The 19350-nt window shown below is 39.5% G+C and overlaps 1 protein-coding gene across 1 annotated transcript; it reads right to left on the reverse strand.

The window, feature by feature from the left end:
- Nucleotides 1–3851: 3851 nt before the first annotated feature.
- Nucleotides 3852–15689, reverse strand: LOC138481583 (uncharacterized). The gene is made up of 2 exons (XM_069613795.1): nt 15457–15689; nt 3852–6829 (listed from the first exon to the last, which is right to left on the reverse strand). The coding sequence occupies exon 2, from the start codon at nt 6775–6777 to the stop codon at nt 5341–5343; it is 1437 nt and encodes a 478-aa protein (XP_069469896.1). The 5' UTR covers nt 6778–6829; nt 15457–15689; the 3' UTR covers nt 3852–5340.
- Between the last annotated feature and the right edge of the window lie 3661 nt (nt 15690–19350).

The following is a 19350-nucleotide window of genomic DNA, read 5'->3' on the forward strand; positions in this document are numbered from 1 at the left end:
TGATATCCAACTCCTTCCCGTTCCAAACCTGAGACCCTTCCTATAGCATGAGATGTGATATCCAAATCCTTCCCATCCCAATCCTGAGACACTTCCAATTGCAGAGATGTGATATCTCAATGCTTATACCAAACCTGAGACTCTTCCTATAACACGAGATGTGATATCCAACTCCTTCCCGTTCCAAACCTGAGACCCTTCCTATAGCATGAGATGTGATATCCAACTCCTTCCCATTCCAATCCTGAGACCTTTCCAATAGCATGAGATGTGATATCTCAATGCCTCTAATACCAAACCTGAGATCCTTCCTATAACATGTGATGTGATATTCAAATCCTTCCCCTTCCAAACCTGAGACCCTCCCTTTAGCATGAGATGTGATATACAACTCCTTCCCATTCCAATCCTGAGACCCTTCTGATAGCATGAGATGTGATATCTCAATGCCTCTAATACCAAACCTGAGATCCTACCTCTAACATGAAATGTGATATCCATCTCCTTCCCTTTCCAAACCTGAGACCCTGCCTTTAGCATGAGCTGTGATATCCAAGTCCTTCCCATTCCAATCATGAGACCCTTCCTATAGCATGTGATGTGATATCTCAATGCTTATACCAAACCTGAGACCCTTCTTATGGCATGAGATGTCATATACAACTCCTTCCCATTCCAATCCTGGGACCCTTCCTATAGCATGAGATGTGATATCTCAATGCTTATACCAAACCTGAGACCCTTCCTATAGCATGAGATGTGATATCTCAAGGCCTCTAATACCAAACCTGAGATCCTTCCTCTAACATGAGATGTGATATCCAACTCCTTCCCGTTCCAAACCTGAGACACTTCCTATAGCATATGTGATATCCAACTCCTTCCATTCCAAACATGAGACCCTTCCTATAGCAAGAATGTAATATCCAACTCCTACCCATTCGAATCCTGAGACCCTTCCTATAGCAAGAGATGTGATATCCAAATCCTTCCCATTCCAATCCTGAGACCCTTCCTATAACATGAGATGTGATATCCAACTCCTTCCCATTCCAACCTGAGACACTTCCTATAGCATGAGAAGGGATATCCAACTCCTTCGCAATCCAATCCGGAGACAATTCCGATAGCAGAGATGTGATATCTCAATGCTTATACCAAACCTGAGACCCTTCCTATGGCATGATATGTGATATCCAACTCCTTGCCATTCAAATCCTGAGACCCTTTTATAGCATGGGAAGGGATATCCAACTCCTTCCCAATCCAATCCTGAGACCCTTCCGATAGCAGAGATGTGATATCTCAACGCTTCTACCAAACCTGAGACCCTTCCTTTAGCATGAGATGTGATATCCAAATCCTTCGCATTCCAATCCTGAGACCCTTCCTATAGCATGAGATGTGATATCTCAATGGTTCTAATACCAAACCTGAAATCCTTCCTATAACATGAGATGTGATATCCAATTCCTTCCCATTCCAAACCTGAGACCCTTCCTATAACATGAAATGTGATATCTCAAGGCCTCTAATACCAAACCTGAGATCCTTCCTCTAACATGAAATGTGATATCCAACTCCTTCCCATTCCAAACCTGAGACCCTTCCTATAACATGAAATGTGATATCCAACTCCATCCCATTCCAACCTGAGACCTTTCCTATAGCATGAGATGGGATATCCAACTCCTTCCAAATCCAATACTGATACCATTCCGATAGCATGAGATGTGATATCCCAATGCTTCTACCAAATCTGAGACCCATACTATGGCATGAGATGTGATATCAAACTCCTTCCCATTCCAATCCTGAGACCCTTCCTAAAGCTTGAGATGTGATATCCAATTTCTTCCCATTCCAATTCTGAGACCCTTCCTATACCATGAGACTTGATATCTCAATGCTTCTAATACCAAACCTGAGACCCGTCCTATAACATGAGATGTGATATCCAAATCCTTCCCCTTCCAAACTTTAGACCCTTCCTTTATCATGAGATGTGATATCCAACTCCTTCCCATTCCAATCCTGAGACCCTTCCGATATCATGAGATTTGTTATCTCAATGCTTCTAATATCAAACCTGAGACCCTCCCTATAGCATGAGATGTGACATCCAAGTCCTCCCCATTCCAATCCTGAGACCCTTCCTATAGCATGAGATGTGATATCTCAATGCTTCTAATACCAAACCTGAGACCCTTCCTATAACATGAGATGGGATATCCAACTCAGATGGGATATCCAACTCCTTCCCATTCCAATCCTGAGACCCTTCCGATAGCAGAGATGTGATATCTCAATGCTTATATCAAACCTGAGACCCTTCCTATGGCCTGAGATGTCATATACAACTCCTTCCCATTCCAATCCTGAGACCCTTCCTATAGCATGAGATGTGATATCTCAATGCTTATACCAAATCTGAGACCCTTCCTGTAGCATGAGATGTGATATCCAACTCCTTCCCATTTCAATCCTGAGACCCTTCCTATAGCATGAGATGTGATGTCTCAATGCTTCTAGTACCAAACCTGAGATCCTTCCTATAACATGAGATGTGATATCCAACTCCTTCCCATTCCAATCCTGAGACCCTTATGATAGCATGAGATGTGATATCTCAATGCCTCTTATACCAAACCTGAGATCCTTCCGATAGCATGAGATGTGATATCTCAATGCTTCTAATACCAAACCTGAGATCCTTCCTATAATATGAGATGTGATTTCCAAATCCTTCCCCTTCCAAACCTGAGACCCTCCCTTTAGCATGAGATGTGATATCCAACTCCTTCCCATTCCAATCCTGAGACCCTTCTGATAGCATGAGATGTGATATCTCAATGCCTCTAATACCAAACCTGAGATCCTACCTCTAACATGAAATGTGATATCCATCTCCTTCCCTTTCCAAACCTGAGACCCTGCCTATAGCATGAGATGTGATATCCAAGTCCTTCCCATTCCAATCCTGAGACCCTTCCTATAGCATGTGATGTGATATCTCAATGCTTATACCAAACCTGAGACCCTTCCTATGGCATGAGATGTCATATACAACTCCTTCCCATTCCAATCCTGAGACCCTTCCTATAGCATGAGATGTGATATCTCAATGCTTATACCAAACCTGAGACCCTTCCTATAGCATGAGATGTGATATCCAACTTCTTCCCATTCCAATCCAGAGACCCTTCCTATAGCATGAGATGTGATATCTCAATGCTTATACCAAACCTGAGACCTGTAGGGTATTTTGTGGAGATTTGGGGCCTGACGGTATTTTATTACCGCCGAGAAATAACTTAGCAATAATCACTCTTTGTATTCAGATTTGGCCATGTGCAACAATAATACAATGGACATGCATTATTTCAGCACCCAGACCTGCATATTTGGTATACGTGGTTGGTGGTATTTTGGTGAGCATAATTCCCTTGTTTTATTTGTGGCCCCAATGTCCAGAATCCCTTATCTTCGCTTAGATTTTTCGTGTGATCACTAGAGAGACCTCAGACCTGCATTCTAGGGAAACCACAATTTCCAGGGATAGTGTTGGTGCGCCACCATGGGCAAACTCACTGACTTATTTACGACAGAGAGCTATATGTGGTAGTCTTGTGGTAATTTCCACTACCTTATATACGGTAGGGAGCTATGTTCAGAGAGTCTCTCTTCCCGTTGGCTCATGTACCTCCAACAAGTTATACTACAGTCATTCACAATTATTCATACTGATTCTGACATACACACATCTGTCTTAAAATGACCATTGCACTGTTTAAAAATCTCCCCACATCATTGGCATTGTAATGGTAAATAGAAAATGAACCACCCGTCTGTTTTCAAATATTTTCTGTATTATAAAATTTACATTTAGGCATGATCTCATTTTTTACAGCAATAAAAGGGAACAATCAAAGCATTTTCAATGACACACTGCAATTATAGTGGCGGAGAACAGAACTTAAATTGCAACATTAGCACTTGATAAAGACACGCACGGGACTTTCATTTTTCTAAACTGACTGCATACTTTCGTGCACACACACAGCTCCCCCAGTTAGGTAATTACCTTATCTGTTCAGATTCTTCTCTCTGTGAATGTGGCTCTCTTGGCGTAACTCCAATAAAAAGGAACGCTTGCCTTCTCAAGCCGGGGTCATTGCCTGGAATTCTCAGCTTTTTCAGATAGGACTGCCTCTGCCAGTGGAAAGGTAATTCTTTCAGCTTTCCCCAGTCTCGACTGCAGCAGGACACCCCCACAGCCAGGTCTTCTCCCCAGTAGTGCAGAAAGATGTCTGCCTGTCTTTTTCCCTGCTACTGCCCACTAAAACTTTCCTCTCAGCCCTCTTTATGACGTGTTCCAATGAAATCCATCATCTCTCATCCTCCTACTTTTCAACAATAGCTTCGCTTATACATTTGCAATTGTTGCAAATCTGACTTCCTCCTTCCTGCCGTTACTGTGCACAACAACACGGATAATCAGGCAGAGAAGAGAAAAATCTGCACACTCATTTAAATGGTTTTCAAAGTATGCCTAATTCTGCAGTAGAGAACACATTTTATTAGTGGGTTATATTAAAATAAGGTTTTATTAGTCAGGTTAATTGTTAATATGTTAGCTGTTAATTTTCAAATGTGTCTCTAGCAATATAGGCATTTCAGGTGAAAAATAGTGTGCATTTTTAAATGAACACGTGTGCTTTTAACTGTAAAAATAGCTTTGCATCTTATATATTAAAATCGTTTTTTTGACTGAATAGCCTGTCTTTCCTTGTTAATCTGCTAACCCATATAGCAATGCACCGCACCCTTGTGGTGGTGCTGCAAAAAAAAAATGCTACTTGTGCAGTAGTACTGTACTCTGTGCTGTAACATGCCAAATATCCTTACATATACCCTCCTTTTGTTTTTTAGAACTTGGCTATAATCCAAGCCAATCTCTAAAAACAACTTGTTCTTTCTTTTTCTCTTAAAATGCATGTGTATTGGGATATCTTTCTCTTCCTGACGTAGTCAGTAAAATCAGTAACATTTTCATTTTTACTGATAGCACAATCAACCATCCACCCATGATTAGCACCAAGATAGCCAAACCCACTATTGAGCGTTCCCCCCAGGTTCCCCAATTAAATCTTTCCACTTCTATTATGCCCAGATTACTAATTGTAATATTGTTTTTTCGCAAATTCATTTTCATAACATGTCTTTCTTTGTGATTCAATAAATATTCCACATCTGGATCTATTGGAAAAGTATCCCTTTGAAAAAAATCGATATTTTCCACTTGGCTTTCCCAAACATCATTTGTTACATGGAACAATGTTAATCCCCCAATTGACACAATTGCATCCTTTGGAACCTGTAAATAAAAACATTATATTTTACCTGTTTAACCACGTATGTTCCATGGTTTAAATGTACTACCGTCATGTTCTTTAAACAGGTACTGACCAACCATTTACCTCTGACCATCTTAGCCTGTGCCATTTCTTCACTCCCCATATTACTAATAATCACTTCACATCCCTCTGATATACTTGGGTCAGATTTCAATCCACAAATAGCATCTGTGGCATCAGGAACAAACGGTTTACCTGGACACATATAATTTTGTTCTTTAAATGTTACACATGTTTCCAGGTTTGGTATTAAATAAACTTCAGGTTTCCATGACTGAAATGCCACCACTTCTGGAGTCTTAATCTTAATGAATTTGTCCTCTTGCCAAAATCCCACGTTGTGTACCCACTTCGTTTGATAAATAAGTTCAGGGGCTACAAATGGGATGCATAGCAAAAATCCGATCTCTAGTCTTTCCAAGTCCACATATAACGGCATTGCATTCCCCATTTCGAATGCAATTCTTATCTGTATAAGGTCAATTTCCCTCCTGGTCAATCTTTCTATCATTTGCCGAATGATATCCTGCGAAACAAAATACAAGGGAATATGTCCTTGAATCAATTGTGAAACTGCAGTTTGAACTTCTCTCATATAATTCGTTAATAGTCTATCAACAGGACTCATTATGTTCAATATTTCATTTAAAGTTCTGTCATGCTTAAGTATTATTTTAGTCGCCCGTTGCATCACATCCGCTTGTTCATTTAGAATGATTGCAGTTTCATTTATGAATCTTACTTGTTCATCCAGTCCCCCTCTAATTCCATCTAATGTCTTTTGTATTATTTCTAGGTCAATACTCAGTTGTTGTGCTTTAGTACTCAGTGTCCCTACCGAAATAGAATTGGCTGTTGATATTGTAGTACCTATTATTGCCCCAATTATAGACATTACCATTGATATCGCGAGCATCACCGCACCTCTCTTTCCTCTCTTCTTCTTAATGTCTGCTGAATTCACGAATGTTTTTTCCAATTGCATTAATATATCTCTTATTGACTGCTTAGCGTCCTCTTTTCTTATTTCCAGCCACTCTTTAGTCTGTTCAATCTTAATTCCGGTATTGTTCAAATGTTTTTCAATCAAAATCTCAGGATCCAATGGTATGTAGATATTTTGGAAAATCATCCTTCTATCACTCATGATGAATCCTGGTGCTTCTTCTACCGCGATACCAGATGCTGGTCCAGGTTCAATGACAACCTGTGCTTCTGAATTCTTGAAGATCCCTCCAAATATCACTATTGTTAAACATGTCATCGGTATCATCTTCAATGCTGATCGCTTTGTAGCCTTGGTCTTCACCCCTCTTTGGGGCTTTCCCGGAATCCGTCCTCGCGGTCTCCAGTACTCCATCGTCTCCCGTGGCCTCTGATCCCGGAACCTCCGACCAAATAATGTTAATTGTCTTATCAAAATAGAAAATAAACAGATTAAGTACATAGCACAATACTAATTTCCACCTTTTTGCCAAAAATAAAACATGCTTGGTAAAAATACTTCTTTTTTTTTTTTTTTTTTTTTCTGAAATTAAACACAAGTTAAAAGAAAACAAACACATATAAAACAGCATTCAATATTTAATACACTTTCTCTCTGTACACCAACCACGAGCTTCCGTTATATGTGCATTTATTTATTTATTTATTTATATTATATATTTATTTATTTATTTATTTATATTATATATTTTCACATATATTACAGTGTTTATGTGCCATCATAACAATCAACTTTTTTTTTTTTTTTAACTTCTTTGTCACTGCCTCCTGATTACACCCATTTATTTTCTCAAGGGACTCTATCCGTTTCCACATGCTCAAGCTGCCTGATCTCATGTCTGGGATGGCATGGTTTGATTTGATTTACATGGACAAACTGCTCTATTGCTGTTTCACCTTCATTTTTCAAAATTTTATACACTACAGGAGAGACTTTATCTATAATTCGGAATGGCCCCTGCCAGGCTGCCAGAAATTTAGAATTTTTCTGTTTACTTTTCCCAAAATGAAACTTGTACACCTGATCCCCTACATTGTATTCCTTTACTGATGTCTTTTTGTCATAATATGACTTAGCACTGTCAGCAGCTCTTTCCAGATTTCTCTGCACAAAAGCAAATGCATGTTGCAAATGCCTCCTCATTTCATCAATATATTCATGAACTGTGGATGCACTCACTAGAGTTTGCTCATGTGTTCTGTATAGTAGGTGTTGTGGTAACACCATTTTCCTACCTGTTAAGACCTCATGGGGGCTAACACCTGTTGCTTTGGCAGGAGTCGACCTGATTGCCATCAAAACCAATGGTAAACGCAAATCCCAGCTGGAACCTGCTTCTGCCACAAATTTCTTTAAAATGTCCACAACAGACCTATTGCTTCTTTCAACTGTACCTGAAGACGCCGCCCGATATGCGATATGTAGTTTCCTTTTCACACCTAGTATTTGCCATACCTTACTCATTAGAGTACTTGTGAAATGACTTCCTCTGTCTGACTCAATTCTTTGTGGCAACCCAAACCTTGAGAACACATGGTTCACCAGCAATGTGGCTGCTGTTTGCGCACTACAATCTGGTGCGGGAATGCACTCAATCCATTTTGACATCAAACATACCACACTCAAAATATAGCGGTGTCCCCTGCTCGACCTTTTTAAAGGACCTACATAGTCTATTTGCAAATCTGACCATGGGAGAGTTAGGCCTTTTTTCATCAATGGTGCTCTATGCATTGGTGAAGCAGGTTTAAATTGGGCGCATACTAGACATCCTCTAGTATATAATTCCACATCTTGGGACATATGTGGCCAGTAAGCATAATCTTTTAGTATTTCTAATGTCTTTTGTGAACCTCTATGGCCTGCAGTTATGGCATCATGTGCATGGTGTAGCATTAGTCCTCTGAATGAAAGGGGTACTACCCACTGTATTTGCCCTGTTATGGACTCTCTAATCATGAGTCCATCCTGTAATCTAATTCGTGTTTTGTTCTTTAATAACACCCTCAACTCTTCTTTTCCCATACAATCATTTTCTGTTAAAGGATTTTGTTCAGGATCCATCAAATGATTATAATAGATTCCCAAAATTTGATCATTCTTTTGTGCCTCAATCAAATCTTGGTCTGGCGTGTCATGACTCCACTGCACCACCGGTTGATCTACCTCCTTTGGTGCTTTAGACCGTGTGACTGCATCAATTTGTATTTCACCCATTAAATAATCAATAGGTAGCAATTCTCCCATCACAGCCCCAATCTTAGCCAGATGGTCTGCCTTATCATTTCCCTCCTTATCCTCTCCTGGTGTTTTTAAATGCCCACGAATTTTTCTCCAGTATATTGTTAAATTATTTTCTGACACCAATTTGTCTATGGCTTGTATCATTTTTCCATGTTTAAGTGGCTTTTTGTTGTATGTAACCATGCCTCTTGCTTTCCAACCAGGCAAATACTCCACAAAGCTATTCCGTGCATAGTCAGAATCAGTCACCAGGACAATTTCACTGAACTTTTTATCAACTGCAGTAGCAATTGCTTTATAGATGGCTGCCAATTCCGCCACCTGACTGCTCCTATCTCCAATCCTCATCCCTATACTAGGAACGCCTTCACATTTCAACCAGACATTTCCTATTCCTGCCACTAATTGTTTATTACTGTCATTTTCAATGTGAAAAGCACAACCATCCACGTATACAGTTGGCAAATCCTTGCATGTTTTTTCATCAAAAGCTTTGTGTGGTGATTGTTCAAATTCCTGTAAACTAGCTTCCACATCCATTTCATTTGTTATTTGTTCAGCTGCACAGTCATGTAAGTCAGCTAACCCTTGAGCAATTGGGCTCTTTTTATTTTGTCCATATCTTACTTCTACGGGAAAACCTTGTAATGCCAGCGTCCATGAAGTGATTCTGGATTGCGCTAGATTGCCTGATCTAATTCTTTTACTTTCTAAAAATTGCAAAGGTTGATGATTTGTTTCAATAATCACCTTTTCTCCCTGAACAATGGGGCGAAAATGTTGTAGCGCCCACACAGTGGTTAATAGGGCCTTCTCACATTCATTAAATTTCATTTCAACTTGGGAAAATGCCTTACTTGCATATGCAATGGTTTTGTGATTCAAATCGTGTTTTTGTGATAACACTGCTGACATACAATGTTCAGAAAAGCCTATTTCTATAAAGAAATCCCTATCCTTTATGGGGTATGCTAAACATGGTGCCTTTACAAGACATTCCTTCAATCTAGCCACTGCATCAGATTGCTCTCTTTCCCATCTCCAGGGAGTATTTAGTTTAAGCAGTTTAGTCAATGGTTGAGTGATTTCTGCATAATTCTCAATGAACTTTCTGTTATAGCCTGTCATCCCTAATAAACTTTTTACTCCTTTCACATTTTTAGGATCTTTTAATCTTTGTATGGCCTCTATTTTCTTCCTTTGTGGATTTAGCCCATGTTCAGTCACTTCATGCCCTAGAAAGTTCACTTTTTTCTTGCACCATTGTGCTTTTTGCAAAGATACTTTGGCGCCTGCTTTCTGCAATTGGCCAAGCACATGTCTTATTTCATCAAAATGGCTTTTAAGGTTTTCATTTTTTATCAAGACATCATCCACATAAACTATTGTCCCTCTTTCCGCTGCATCCGGCATGGCCTTTCTCAAAAATATGCCAAATTCACTCCCACTATTGATGTACCCGAACGGAGCTCTAAGCCAGGCATATTGAGTCCTGTCAAATGTAAAGGAAAATAGGTGTTGTATCTCCTCTGCCAATGGCACACACCAATATCCAGATGTGAGATCTAACGTGGTAAATACATTTGAACCATGTATCTGAGCTAGGCCCTGATCAATGAATGGTAGTGGCCATCTAGATACTGGTACTCTTTTATTTAACTCTCTTAAGTCTGCACACAGCCGCCATTGACCATTTGGCTTTAACACACCTAAAATAGGCGTATTGGATGTGCTATGAATGGGCCTAATTATTCCCCGTGATTCCAAATTTTTAATAATCTCTGCCAATGATTCTAAACATGCCAGCGGTAGTCTATACTGGCGTACAAACACTGGATTTCTGCTACAACCTTCTGGTAGTGTGGCCACATGTAAATCAGTTAAACCACAATCATAAGCATCTTTTGCAAATACATCCTTGAACTCCATAAATATTTCCCTCAGAGTGCGTCGATCCTCATCGCTGTTACATGCATCCGCTAAGGAGATCTGCTCTTCTACCATTCTGGAAAATTCTGGAAACTCTTCTGGTAAAGGAATCTCAGCGCTTTCCTCTAACTGTGTGGCTGTGTCTTTTTGTAGAGCTGCCACTTTCAAATATTTTGGCATATCAGCTTCCACTTCAATGGGCTGATTTCCTGTTTCATTTTCATTTAAATTAAATATTATGCAATCCTCTTGATGGCAGCACACTGTCTCATTTGAATCATAAGGATACACAGAATGAATTTTAAACATTCCTTTGGGCTGAGAGTCCAGGTGTTCTGGCAACTCGCCCTTGGCATCTACATATTTTTCAGGAATATTCCCAATCACCATGTTATTTAAATCTGCCGTATAATGTGATTTTTGTATGGCCATTCCTAATGGGGAGTTTTCCTCTAAATGAATATCCTGACAACCTTTATTATTCACCATGATTTTTACAGATCCCTCACCAATGTCTACCAATGGAATGTATTCATAATCCAGGCCTTACTGGGCGTGGCAAGCGTGTCTCACACTGCCATTTGCACATTAAAGGGAACCCATTTTATAATAGCAGTGTGCCACTAAAAACGAATTTCAGAATGTCACAAAGGGAAACCACATTCTCAGATCTAGTGCAATATTTAGAGGCAAAGTTATTTGCACATGGGAATTGGTCTTCGAACAGTACCTTAGAATGGAGTAACCGCATTCAGGGTGAGGTGCAGAAAGAAAAACTAGACAATATTTTTGCAGAAGGCAGCATAATTCAGGTCTGCCTTACGAGATTATTGAATGCAGCCGATAAAAGTGCAGAGAAAGACTGTTTAATACGTCTATGCGGCAAAATATGGTTTATTTTAAACAAGTCACTGCGAATGCAAGAGAATGATACTCAGCTAATTAACAGGTTAAAGACTGAAATAGATGGGGCAAGTAAAAATCAGGAAATGTTGAGAGCAGAATTGGATGTATGCCAAAAAGACATGCAATTAAAATGCAGAGACTTTGATACTCAGTTATCCAAAAGCAAGAAACAATTTGAAGATAGTGAGCAAGAATTGACACACTTAAAAGCCTTAGTGGATCACATTAGGCAGGATAAAGATGAGGTTGTTTCAGAAATGCAGATTTTACAAAAAGAACATTGTGAAAAAGAAGGTGATCTCCAGAGTGTAGAACAAGAAATGATTAAAATGATTCAAGAAAGAGACAAAAGAAATAAAGAGTATCAATGAAGGGAGGCCTCCACAGAGTCAGATCACAGTGAAGGCAAATCAAGGCCCAGTGCATAACTTTAATGGGGAGGAGGTGCCCATCATAGGTGTAACTGAGGTTGACATAAAAATAGGAAAGCACAGAATGAAACAAGAGGTATTGATCACATCTATTTGTGAAATTCCATTTCTGATGGGGACAGATTGCCTGAAAAGATTGTCTCCTCTCATAGATGGGGTGAATGGAGTGCTGTGGTCCTTAACCAAAAAACCATTGAGGCCTAAGAAACTAAAATCACAAAACAGCAATATAAAAGAATGTCACACCGTTGCCAAAACAAAGGATGCTGTGGAGGTATATCTACAGAATAGCTGCATACCTAGTGTCACTGTTATATTAAGGTGTCAAGACAAAGATCAGAGCGACAATGAAAAACTACCTGTACAAATATACTTGGACCCAAGGAAAGATTGGCAGACTGCCATAGACGAACACACATTACGTTTCTATTTAAAAGAGAATACATGCAAACAGAATATTGTTCCTAAAACAGATTCAGAAAAACACATTACCACTCTGGCAGAGATACACATGGAAGATGAGCAACCATGGGTTCACGCTGGTATAAATGATTATCTTAAAACAATAAAAGCCACTTTAGCGCTTGAACATGAAAGGAGTTTCATTAATGAGAAATTGTTGCAAAAAATTATGGAGAGGGAAGAAATCCCGAAATTTAGGATTAAAAACCAATATGTTTCTGGGTTGGACAGTCCAAACTTTGAAAACCGAATTACAGGCAGATGCATGCTTAAAATTAGCATTGGGCAGAAAGCAATTTACCATAATGTATGGATAGTGAGTGGAGCACAAAATGAATTTTACATGGGCAATGACATCATGCACAGAATGTGTATGGTGTTAGATTTCCTTAATCAAAAAATATGGTCGCGCCTAGGTGGGCCGGCGCCTGAATTTGAAGACAAAAGAAGGGCTTATCATTGTGCACAACTAGTTCCTTATGCAGTCGAATTACAGATGAGGAAAAATACTATTATTCCTGCATTTACAAAACAGTTTGCAATAACACTGAAATGCAAAAATGGACAGCAGATGAAAGGCTCTGATGCATTTGTATGCCTGAATATATGTAAGGATATTTGGCATGTTACAGCACAGAGTACAGTACTACTGCACAAGTAGCATTTTTTTTTTGCAGCACCACCACAAGGGTGCGGTGCATTGCTATATGGGTTAGCAGATTAACAAGGAAAGACAGGCTATTCAGTCAAAAAAACGATTTTAATATATAAGATGCAAAGCTATTTTTACAGTTAAAAGCACACGTGTTCATTTAAAAATGCACACTATTTTTCACCTGAAATGCCTATATTGCTAGAGACACATTTGAAAATTAACAGCTAACATATTAACAATTAACCTGACTAATAAAACCTTATTTTAATATAACCCACTAATAAAATGTGTTCTCTACTGCAGAATTAGGCATACTTTGAAAACCATTTAAATGAGTGTGCAGATTTTTCTCTTCTCTGCCTGATTATCCGTGTTGTTGTGCACAGTAACGGCAGGAAGGAGGAAGTCAGATTTGCAACAATTGCAAATGTATAAGCGAAGCTATTGTTGAAAAGTAGGAGGATGAGAGATGATGGATTTCATTGGAACACGTCATAAAGAGGGCTGAGAGGAAAGTTTTAGTGGGCAGTAGCAGGGAAAAAGACAGGCAGACATCTTTCTGCACTACTGGGGAGAAGACCTGGCTGTGGGGGTGTCCTGCTGCAGTCGAGACTGGGGAAAGCTGAAAGAATTACCTTTCCACTGGCAGAGGCAGTCCTATCTGAAAAAGCTGAGAATTCCAGGCAATGACCCCGGCTTGAGAAGGCAAGCGTTCCTTTTTATTGGAGTTACGCCAAGAGAGCCACATTCACAGAGAGAAGAATCTGAACAGATAAGGTAATTACCTAACTGGGGGAGCTGTGTGTGTGCACGAAAGTATGCAGTCAGTTTAGAAAAATGAAAGTCCCGTGCGTGTCTTTATCAAGTGCTAATGTTGCAATTTAAGTTCTGTTCTCCGCCACTATAATTGCAGTGTGTCATTGAAAATGCTTTGATTGTTCCCTTTTATTGCTGTAAAAAATGAGATCATGCCTAAATGTAAATTTTATAATACAGAAAATATTTGAAAACAGACGGGTGGTTCATTTTCTATTTACCATTACAATGCCAATGATGTGGGGAGATTTTTAAACAGTGCAATGGTCATTTTAAGACAGATGTGTGTATGTCAGAATCAGTATGAATAATTGTGAATGACTGTAGTATAACTTGTTGGAGGTACATGAGCCAACGGGAAGAGAGACTCTCTGAACATAGCTCCCTACCGTATATAAGGTAGTGGAAATTACCACAAGACTACCACATATAGCTCTCTGTCGTAAATAAGTCAGTGAGTTTGCCCATGGTGGCGCACCAACACTATCCCTGGAAATTGTGGTTTCCCTAGAATGCAGGTCTGAGGTCTCTCTAGTGATCACACGAAAAATCTAAGCGAAGATAAGGGATTCTGGACATTGGGGCCACAAATAAAACAAGGGAATTATGCTCACCAAAATACCACCAACCACGTATACCAAATATGCAGGTCTGGGTGCTGAAATAATGCATGTCCATTGTATTATTGTTGCACATGGCCAAATCTGAATACAAAGAGTGATTATTGCTAAGTTATTTCTCGGCGGTAATAAAATACCGTCAGGCCCCAAATCTCCACAAAATACCCTACATATTTATGGTGCGTTGGCCGGGAAATAACTTAGCAATAATCACTCTTTGTATTCAGATTTGGCCATGTGCAACAATAATACAATGGACATGCATTATTTCAGCACCCAGACCTGCATATTTGGTATACGTGGTTGGTGGTATTTTGGTGAGCATAATTCCCTTGTTTTATTTGTGGCCCCAATGTCCAGAATCCCTTATCTTCGCTTAGATTTTTCGTGTGATCACTAGAGAGACCTCAGACCTGCATTCTAGGGAAACCACAATTTCCAGGGATAGTGTTGGTGCGCCACCATGGGCAAACTCACTGACTTATTTACGACAGAGAGCTATATGTGGTAGTCTTGTGGTAATTTCCACTACCTTATATACGGTAGGGAGCTATGTTCAGAGAGTCTCTCTTCCCGTTGGCTCATGTACCTCCAACAAGTTATACTACAGTCATTCACAATTATTCATACTGATTCTGACATACACACATCTGTCTTAAAATGACCATTGCACTGTTTAAAAATCTCCCCACATCATTGGCATTGTAATGGTAAATAGAAAATGAACCACCCGTCTGTTTTCAAATATTTTCTGTATTATAAAATTTACATTTAGGCATGATCTCATTTTTTACAGCAATAAAAGGGAACAATCAAAGCATTTTCAATGACACACTGCAATTATAGTGGCGGAGAACAGAACTTAAATTGCAACATTAGCACTTGATAAAGACACGCACGGGACTTTCATTTTTCTAAACTGACTGCATACTTTCGTGCACACACACAGCTCCCCCAGTTAGGTAATTACCTTATCTGTTCAGATTCTTCTCTCTGTGAATGTGGCTCTCTTGGCGTAACTCCAATAAAAAGGAACGCTTGCCTTCTCAAGCCGGGGTCATTGCCTGGAATTCTCAGCTTTTTCAGATAGGACTGCCTCTGCCAGTGGAAAGGTAATTCTTTCAGCTTTCCCCAGTCTCGACTGCAGCAGGACACCCCCACAGCCAGGTCTTCTCCCCAGTAGTGCAGAAAGATGTCTGCCTGTCTTTTTCCCTGCTACTGCCCACTAAAACTTTCCTCTCAGCCCTCTTTATGACGTGTTCCAATGAAATCCATCATCTCTCATCCTCCTACTTTTCAACAATAGCTTCGCTTATACATTTGCAATTGTTGCAAATCTGACTTCCTCCTTCCTGCCGTTACTGTGCACAACAACACGGATAATCAGGCAGAGAAGAGAAAAATCTGCACACTCATTTAAATGGTTTTCAAAGTATGCCTAATTCTGCAGTAGAGAACACATTTTATTAGTGGGTTATATTAAAATAAGGTTTTATTAGTCAGGTTAATTGTTAATATGTTAGCTGTTAATTTTCAAATGTGTCTCTAGCAATATAGGCATTTCAGGTGAAAAATAGTGTGCATTTTTAAATGAACACGTGTGCTTTTAACTGTAAAAATAGCTTTGCATCTTATATATTAAAATCGTTTTTTTGACTGAATAGCCTGTCTTTCCTTGTTAATCTGCTAACCCATATAGCAATGCACCGCACCCTTGTGGTGGTGCTGCAAAAAAAAAATGCTACTTGTGCAGTAGTACTGTACTCTGTGCTGTAACATGCCAAATATCCTTACATATATTCAGGCATACAAATGCATCAGAGCCTTTCATCTGCTGTCCATTTTTGCATTTCAGTGTTATTGCAAACTGTTTTGTAAATGCAGGAATAATAGTATTTTTCCTCATCTGTAATTCGACTGCATAAGGAACTAGTTGTGCACAATGATAAGCCCTTCTTTTGTCTTCAAATTCAGGCGCCGGCCCACCTAGGCGCGACCATATTTTTTGATTAAGGAAATCTAACACCATACACATTCTGTGCATGATGTCATTGCCCATGTAAAATTCATTTTGTGCTCCACTCACTATCCATACATTATGGTAAATTGCTTTCTGCCCAATGCTAATTTTAAGCATGCATCTGCCTGTAATTCGGTTTTCAAAGTTTGGACTGTCCAACCCAGAAACATATTGGTTTTTAATCCTAAATTTCGGGATTTCTTCCCTCTCCATAATTTTTTGCAACAATTTCTCATTAATGAAACTCCTTTCATGTTCAAGCGCTAAAGTGGCTTTTATTGTTTTAAGATAATCATTTATACCAGCGTGAACCCATGGTTGCTCATCTTCCATGTGTATCTCTGCCAGAGTGGTAATGTGTTTTTCTGAATCTGTTTTAGGAACAATATTCTGTTTGCATGTATTCTCTTTTAAATAGAAACGTAATGTGTGTTCGTCTATGGCAGTCTGCCAATCTTTCCTTGGGTCCAAGTATATTTGTACAGGTAGTTTTTCATTGTCGCTCTGATCTTTGTCTTGACACCTTAATATAACAGTGACACTAGGTATGCAGCTATTCTGTAGATATACCTCCACAGCATCCTTTGTTTTGGCAACGGTGTGACATTCTTTTATATTGCTGTTTTGTGATTTTAGTTTCTTAGGCCTCAATGGTTTTTTGGTTAAGGACCACAGCACTCCATTCACCCCATCTATGAGAGGAGACAATCTTTTCAGGCAATCTGTCCCCATCAGAAATGGAATTTCACAAATAGATGTGATCAATACCTCTTGTTTCATTCTGTGCTTTCCTATTTTTATGTCAACCTCAGTTACACCTATGATGGGCACCTCCTCCCCATTAAAGTTATGCACTGGGCCTTGATTTGCCTTCACTGTGATCTGACTCTGTGGAGGCCTCCCTTCATTGATACTCTTTATTTCTTTTGTCTCTTTCTTGAATCATTTTAATCATTTCTTGTTCTACACTCTGGAGATCACCTTCTTTTTCACAATGTTCTTTTTGTAAAATCTGCATTTCTGAAACAACCTCATCTTTATCCTGCCTAATGTGATCCACTAAGGCTTTTAAGTGTGTCAATTCTTGCTCACTATCTTCAAATTGTTTCTTGCTTTTGGATAACTGAGTATCAAAGTCTCTGCATTTTAATTGCATGTCTTTTTGGCATACATCCAATTCTGCTCTCAACATTTCCTGATTTTTACTTGCCCCATCTATTTCAGTCTTTAACCTGTTAATTAGCTGAGTATCATTCTCTTGCATTCGCAGTGACTTGTTTAAAATAAACCATATTTTGCCGCATAGACGTATTAAACAGTCTTTCTCTGCACTTTTATCGGCTGCATTCAATAATCTCGTAAGGCAGACCTGAATTATGCTGCCTTCTGCAAAAATATTGTCTAGTTTTTCTTTCTGCACCTCACCCTGAATGCGGTTACTCCATTCTAAGGTACTGTTCGAAGACCAATTCCCATGTGCAAATAACTTTGCCTCTAAATATTGCACTAGATCTGAGAATGTGGTTTCCCTTTGTGACATTCTGAAATTCGTTTTTAGTGGCACACTGCTATTATAAAATGGGTTCCCTTTAATGTGCAAATGGCAGTGTGAGACACGCTTGCCACGCCCAGTAGGTACTCTATGATCACTTTCCCGGCCTGCAACGCACCATAAATATGTAGGGTATTTTGTGGAGATTTGGGGCCTGACGGTATTTTATTACCGCCGAGAAATAACTTAGCAATAATCACTCTTTGTATTCAGATTTGGCCATGTGCAACAATAATACAATGGACATGCATTATTTCAGCACCCAGACCTGCATATTTGGTATACGTGGTTGGTGGTATTTTGGTGAGCATAATTCCCTTGTTTTATTTGTGGCCCCAATGTCCAGAATCCCTTATCTTCGCTTAGATTTTTCGTGTGATCACTAGAGAGACCTCAGACCTGCATTCTAGGGAAACCACAATTTCCAGGGATAGTGTTGGTGCGCCACCATGGGCAAACTCACTGACTTATTTACGACAGAGAGCTATATGTGGTAGTCTTGTGGTAATTTCCACTACCTTATATACGGTAGGGAGCTATGTTCAGAGAGTCTCTCTTCCCGTTGGCTCATGTACCTCCAACAAGTTATACTACAGTCATTCACAATTATTCATACTGATTCTGACATACACACATCTGTCTTAAAATGACCATTGCACTGTTTAAAAATCTCCCCACATCATTGGCATTGTAATGGTAAATAGAAAATGAACCACCCGTCTGTTTTCAAATATTTTCTGTATTATAAAATTTACATTTAGGCATGATCTCATTTTTTACAGCAATAAAAGGGAACAATCAAAGCATTTTCAATGACACACTGCAATTATAGTGGCGGAGAACAGAACTTAAATTGCAACATTAGCACTTGATAAAGACACGCACGGGACTTTCATTTTTCTAAACTGACTGCATACTTTCGTGCACACACACAGCTCCCCCAGTTAGGTAATTACCTTATCTGTTCAGATTCTTCTCTCTGTGAATGTGGCTCTCTTGGCGTAACTCCAATAAAAAGGAACGCTTGCCTTCTCAAGCCGGGGTCATTGCCTGGAATTCTCAGCTTTTTCAGATAGGACTGCCTCTGCCAGTGGAAAGGTAATTCTTTCAGCTTTCCCCAGTCTCGACTGCAGCAGGACACCCCCACAGCCAGGTCTTCTCCCCAGTAGTGCAGAAAGATGTCTGCCTGTCTTTTTCCCTGCTACTGCCCACTAAAACTTTCCTCTCAGCCCTCTTTATGACGTGTTCCAATGAAATCCATCATCTCTCATCCTCCTACTTTTCAACAATAG

This window comes from Ambystoma mexicanum, chromosome 5p, assembly GCF_040938575.1.
Source record: "Ambystoma mexicanum isolate Mex_15411 chromosome 5p, UKY_AmexF1_1, whole genome shotgun sequence".
Lineage (NCBI taxonomy): Eukaryota > Metazoa > Chordata > Amphibia > Caudata > Ambystomatidae > Ambystoma > Ambystoma mexicanum.

What these genes read in the sequence shown, in the direction of transcription:
- LOC138481583 (XM_069613795.1), bottom strand. Translation starts at nt 6,777, where the DNA reads ATGGAGTACTGGAGACCGCGAGGACGGATTCCGGGAAAGCCCCAAAGA.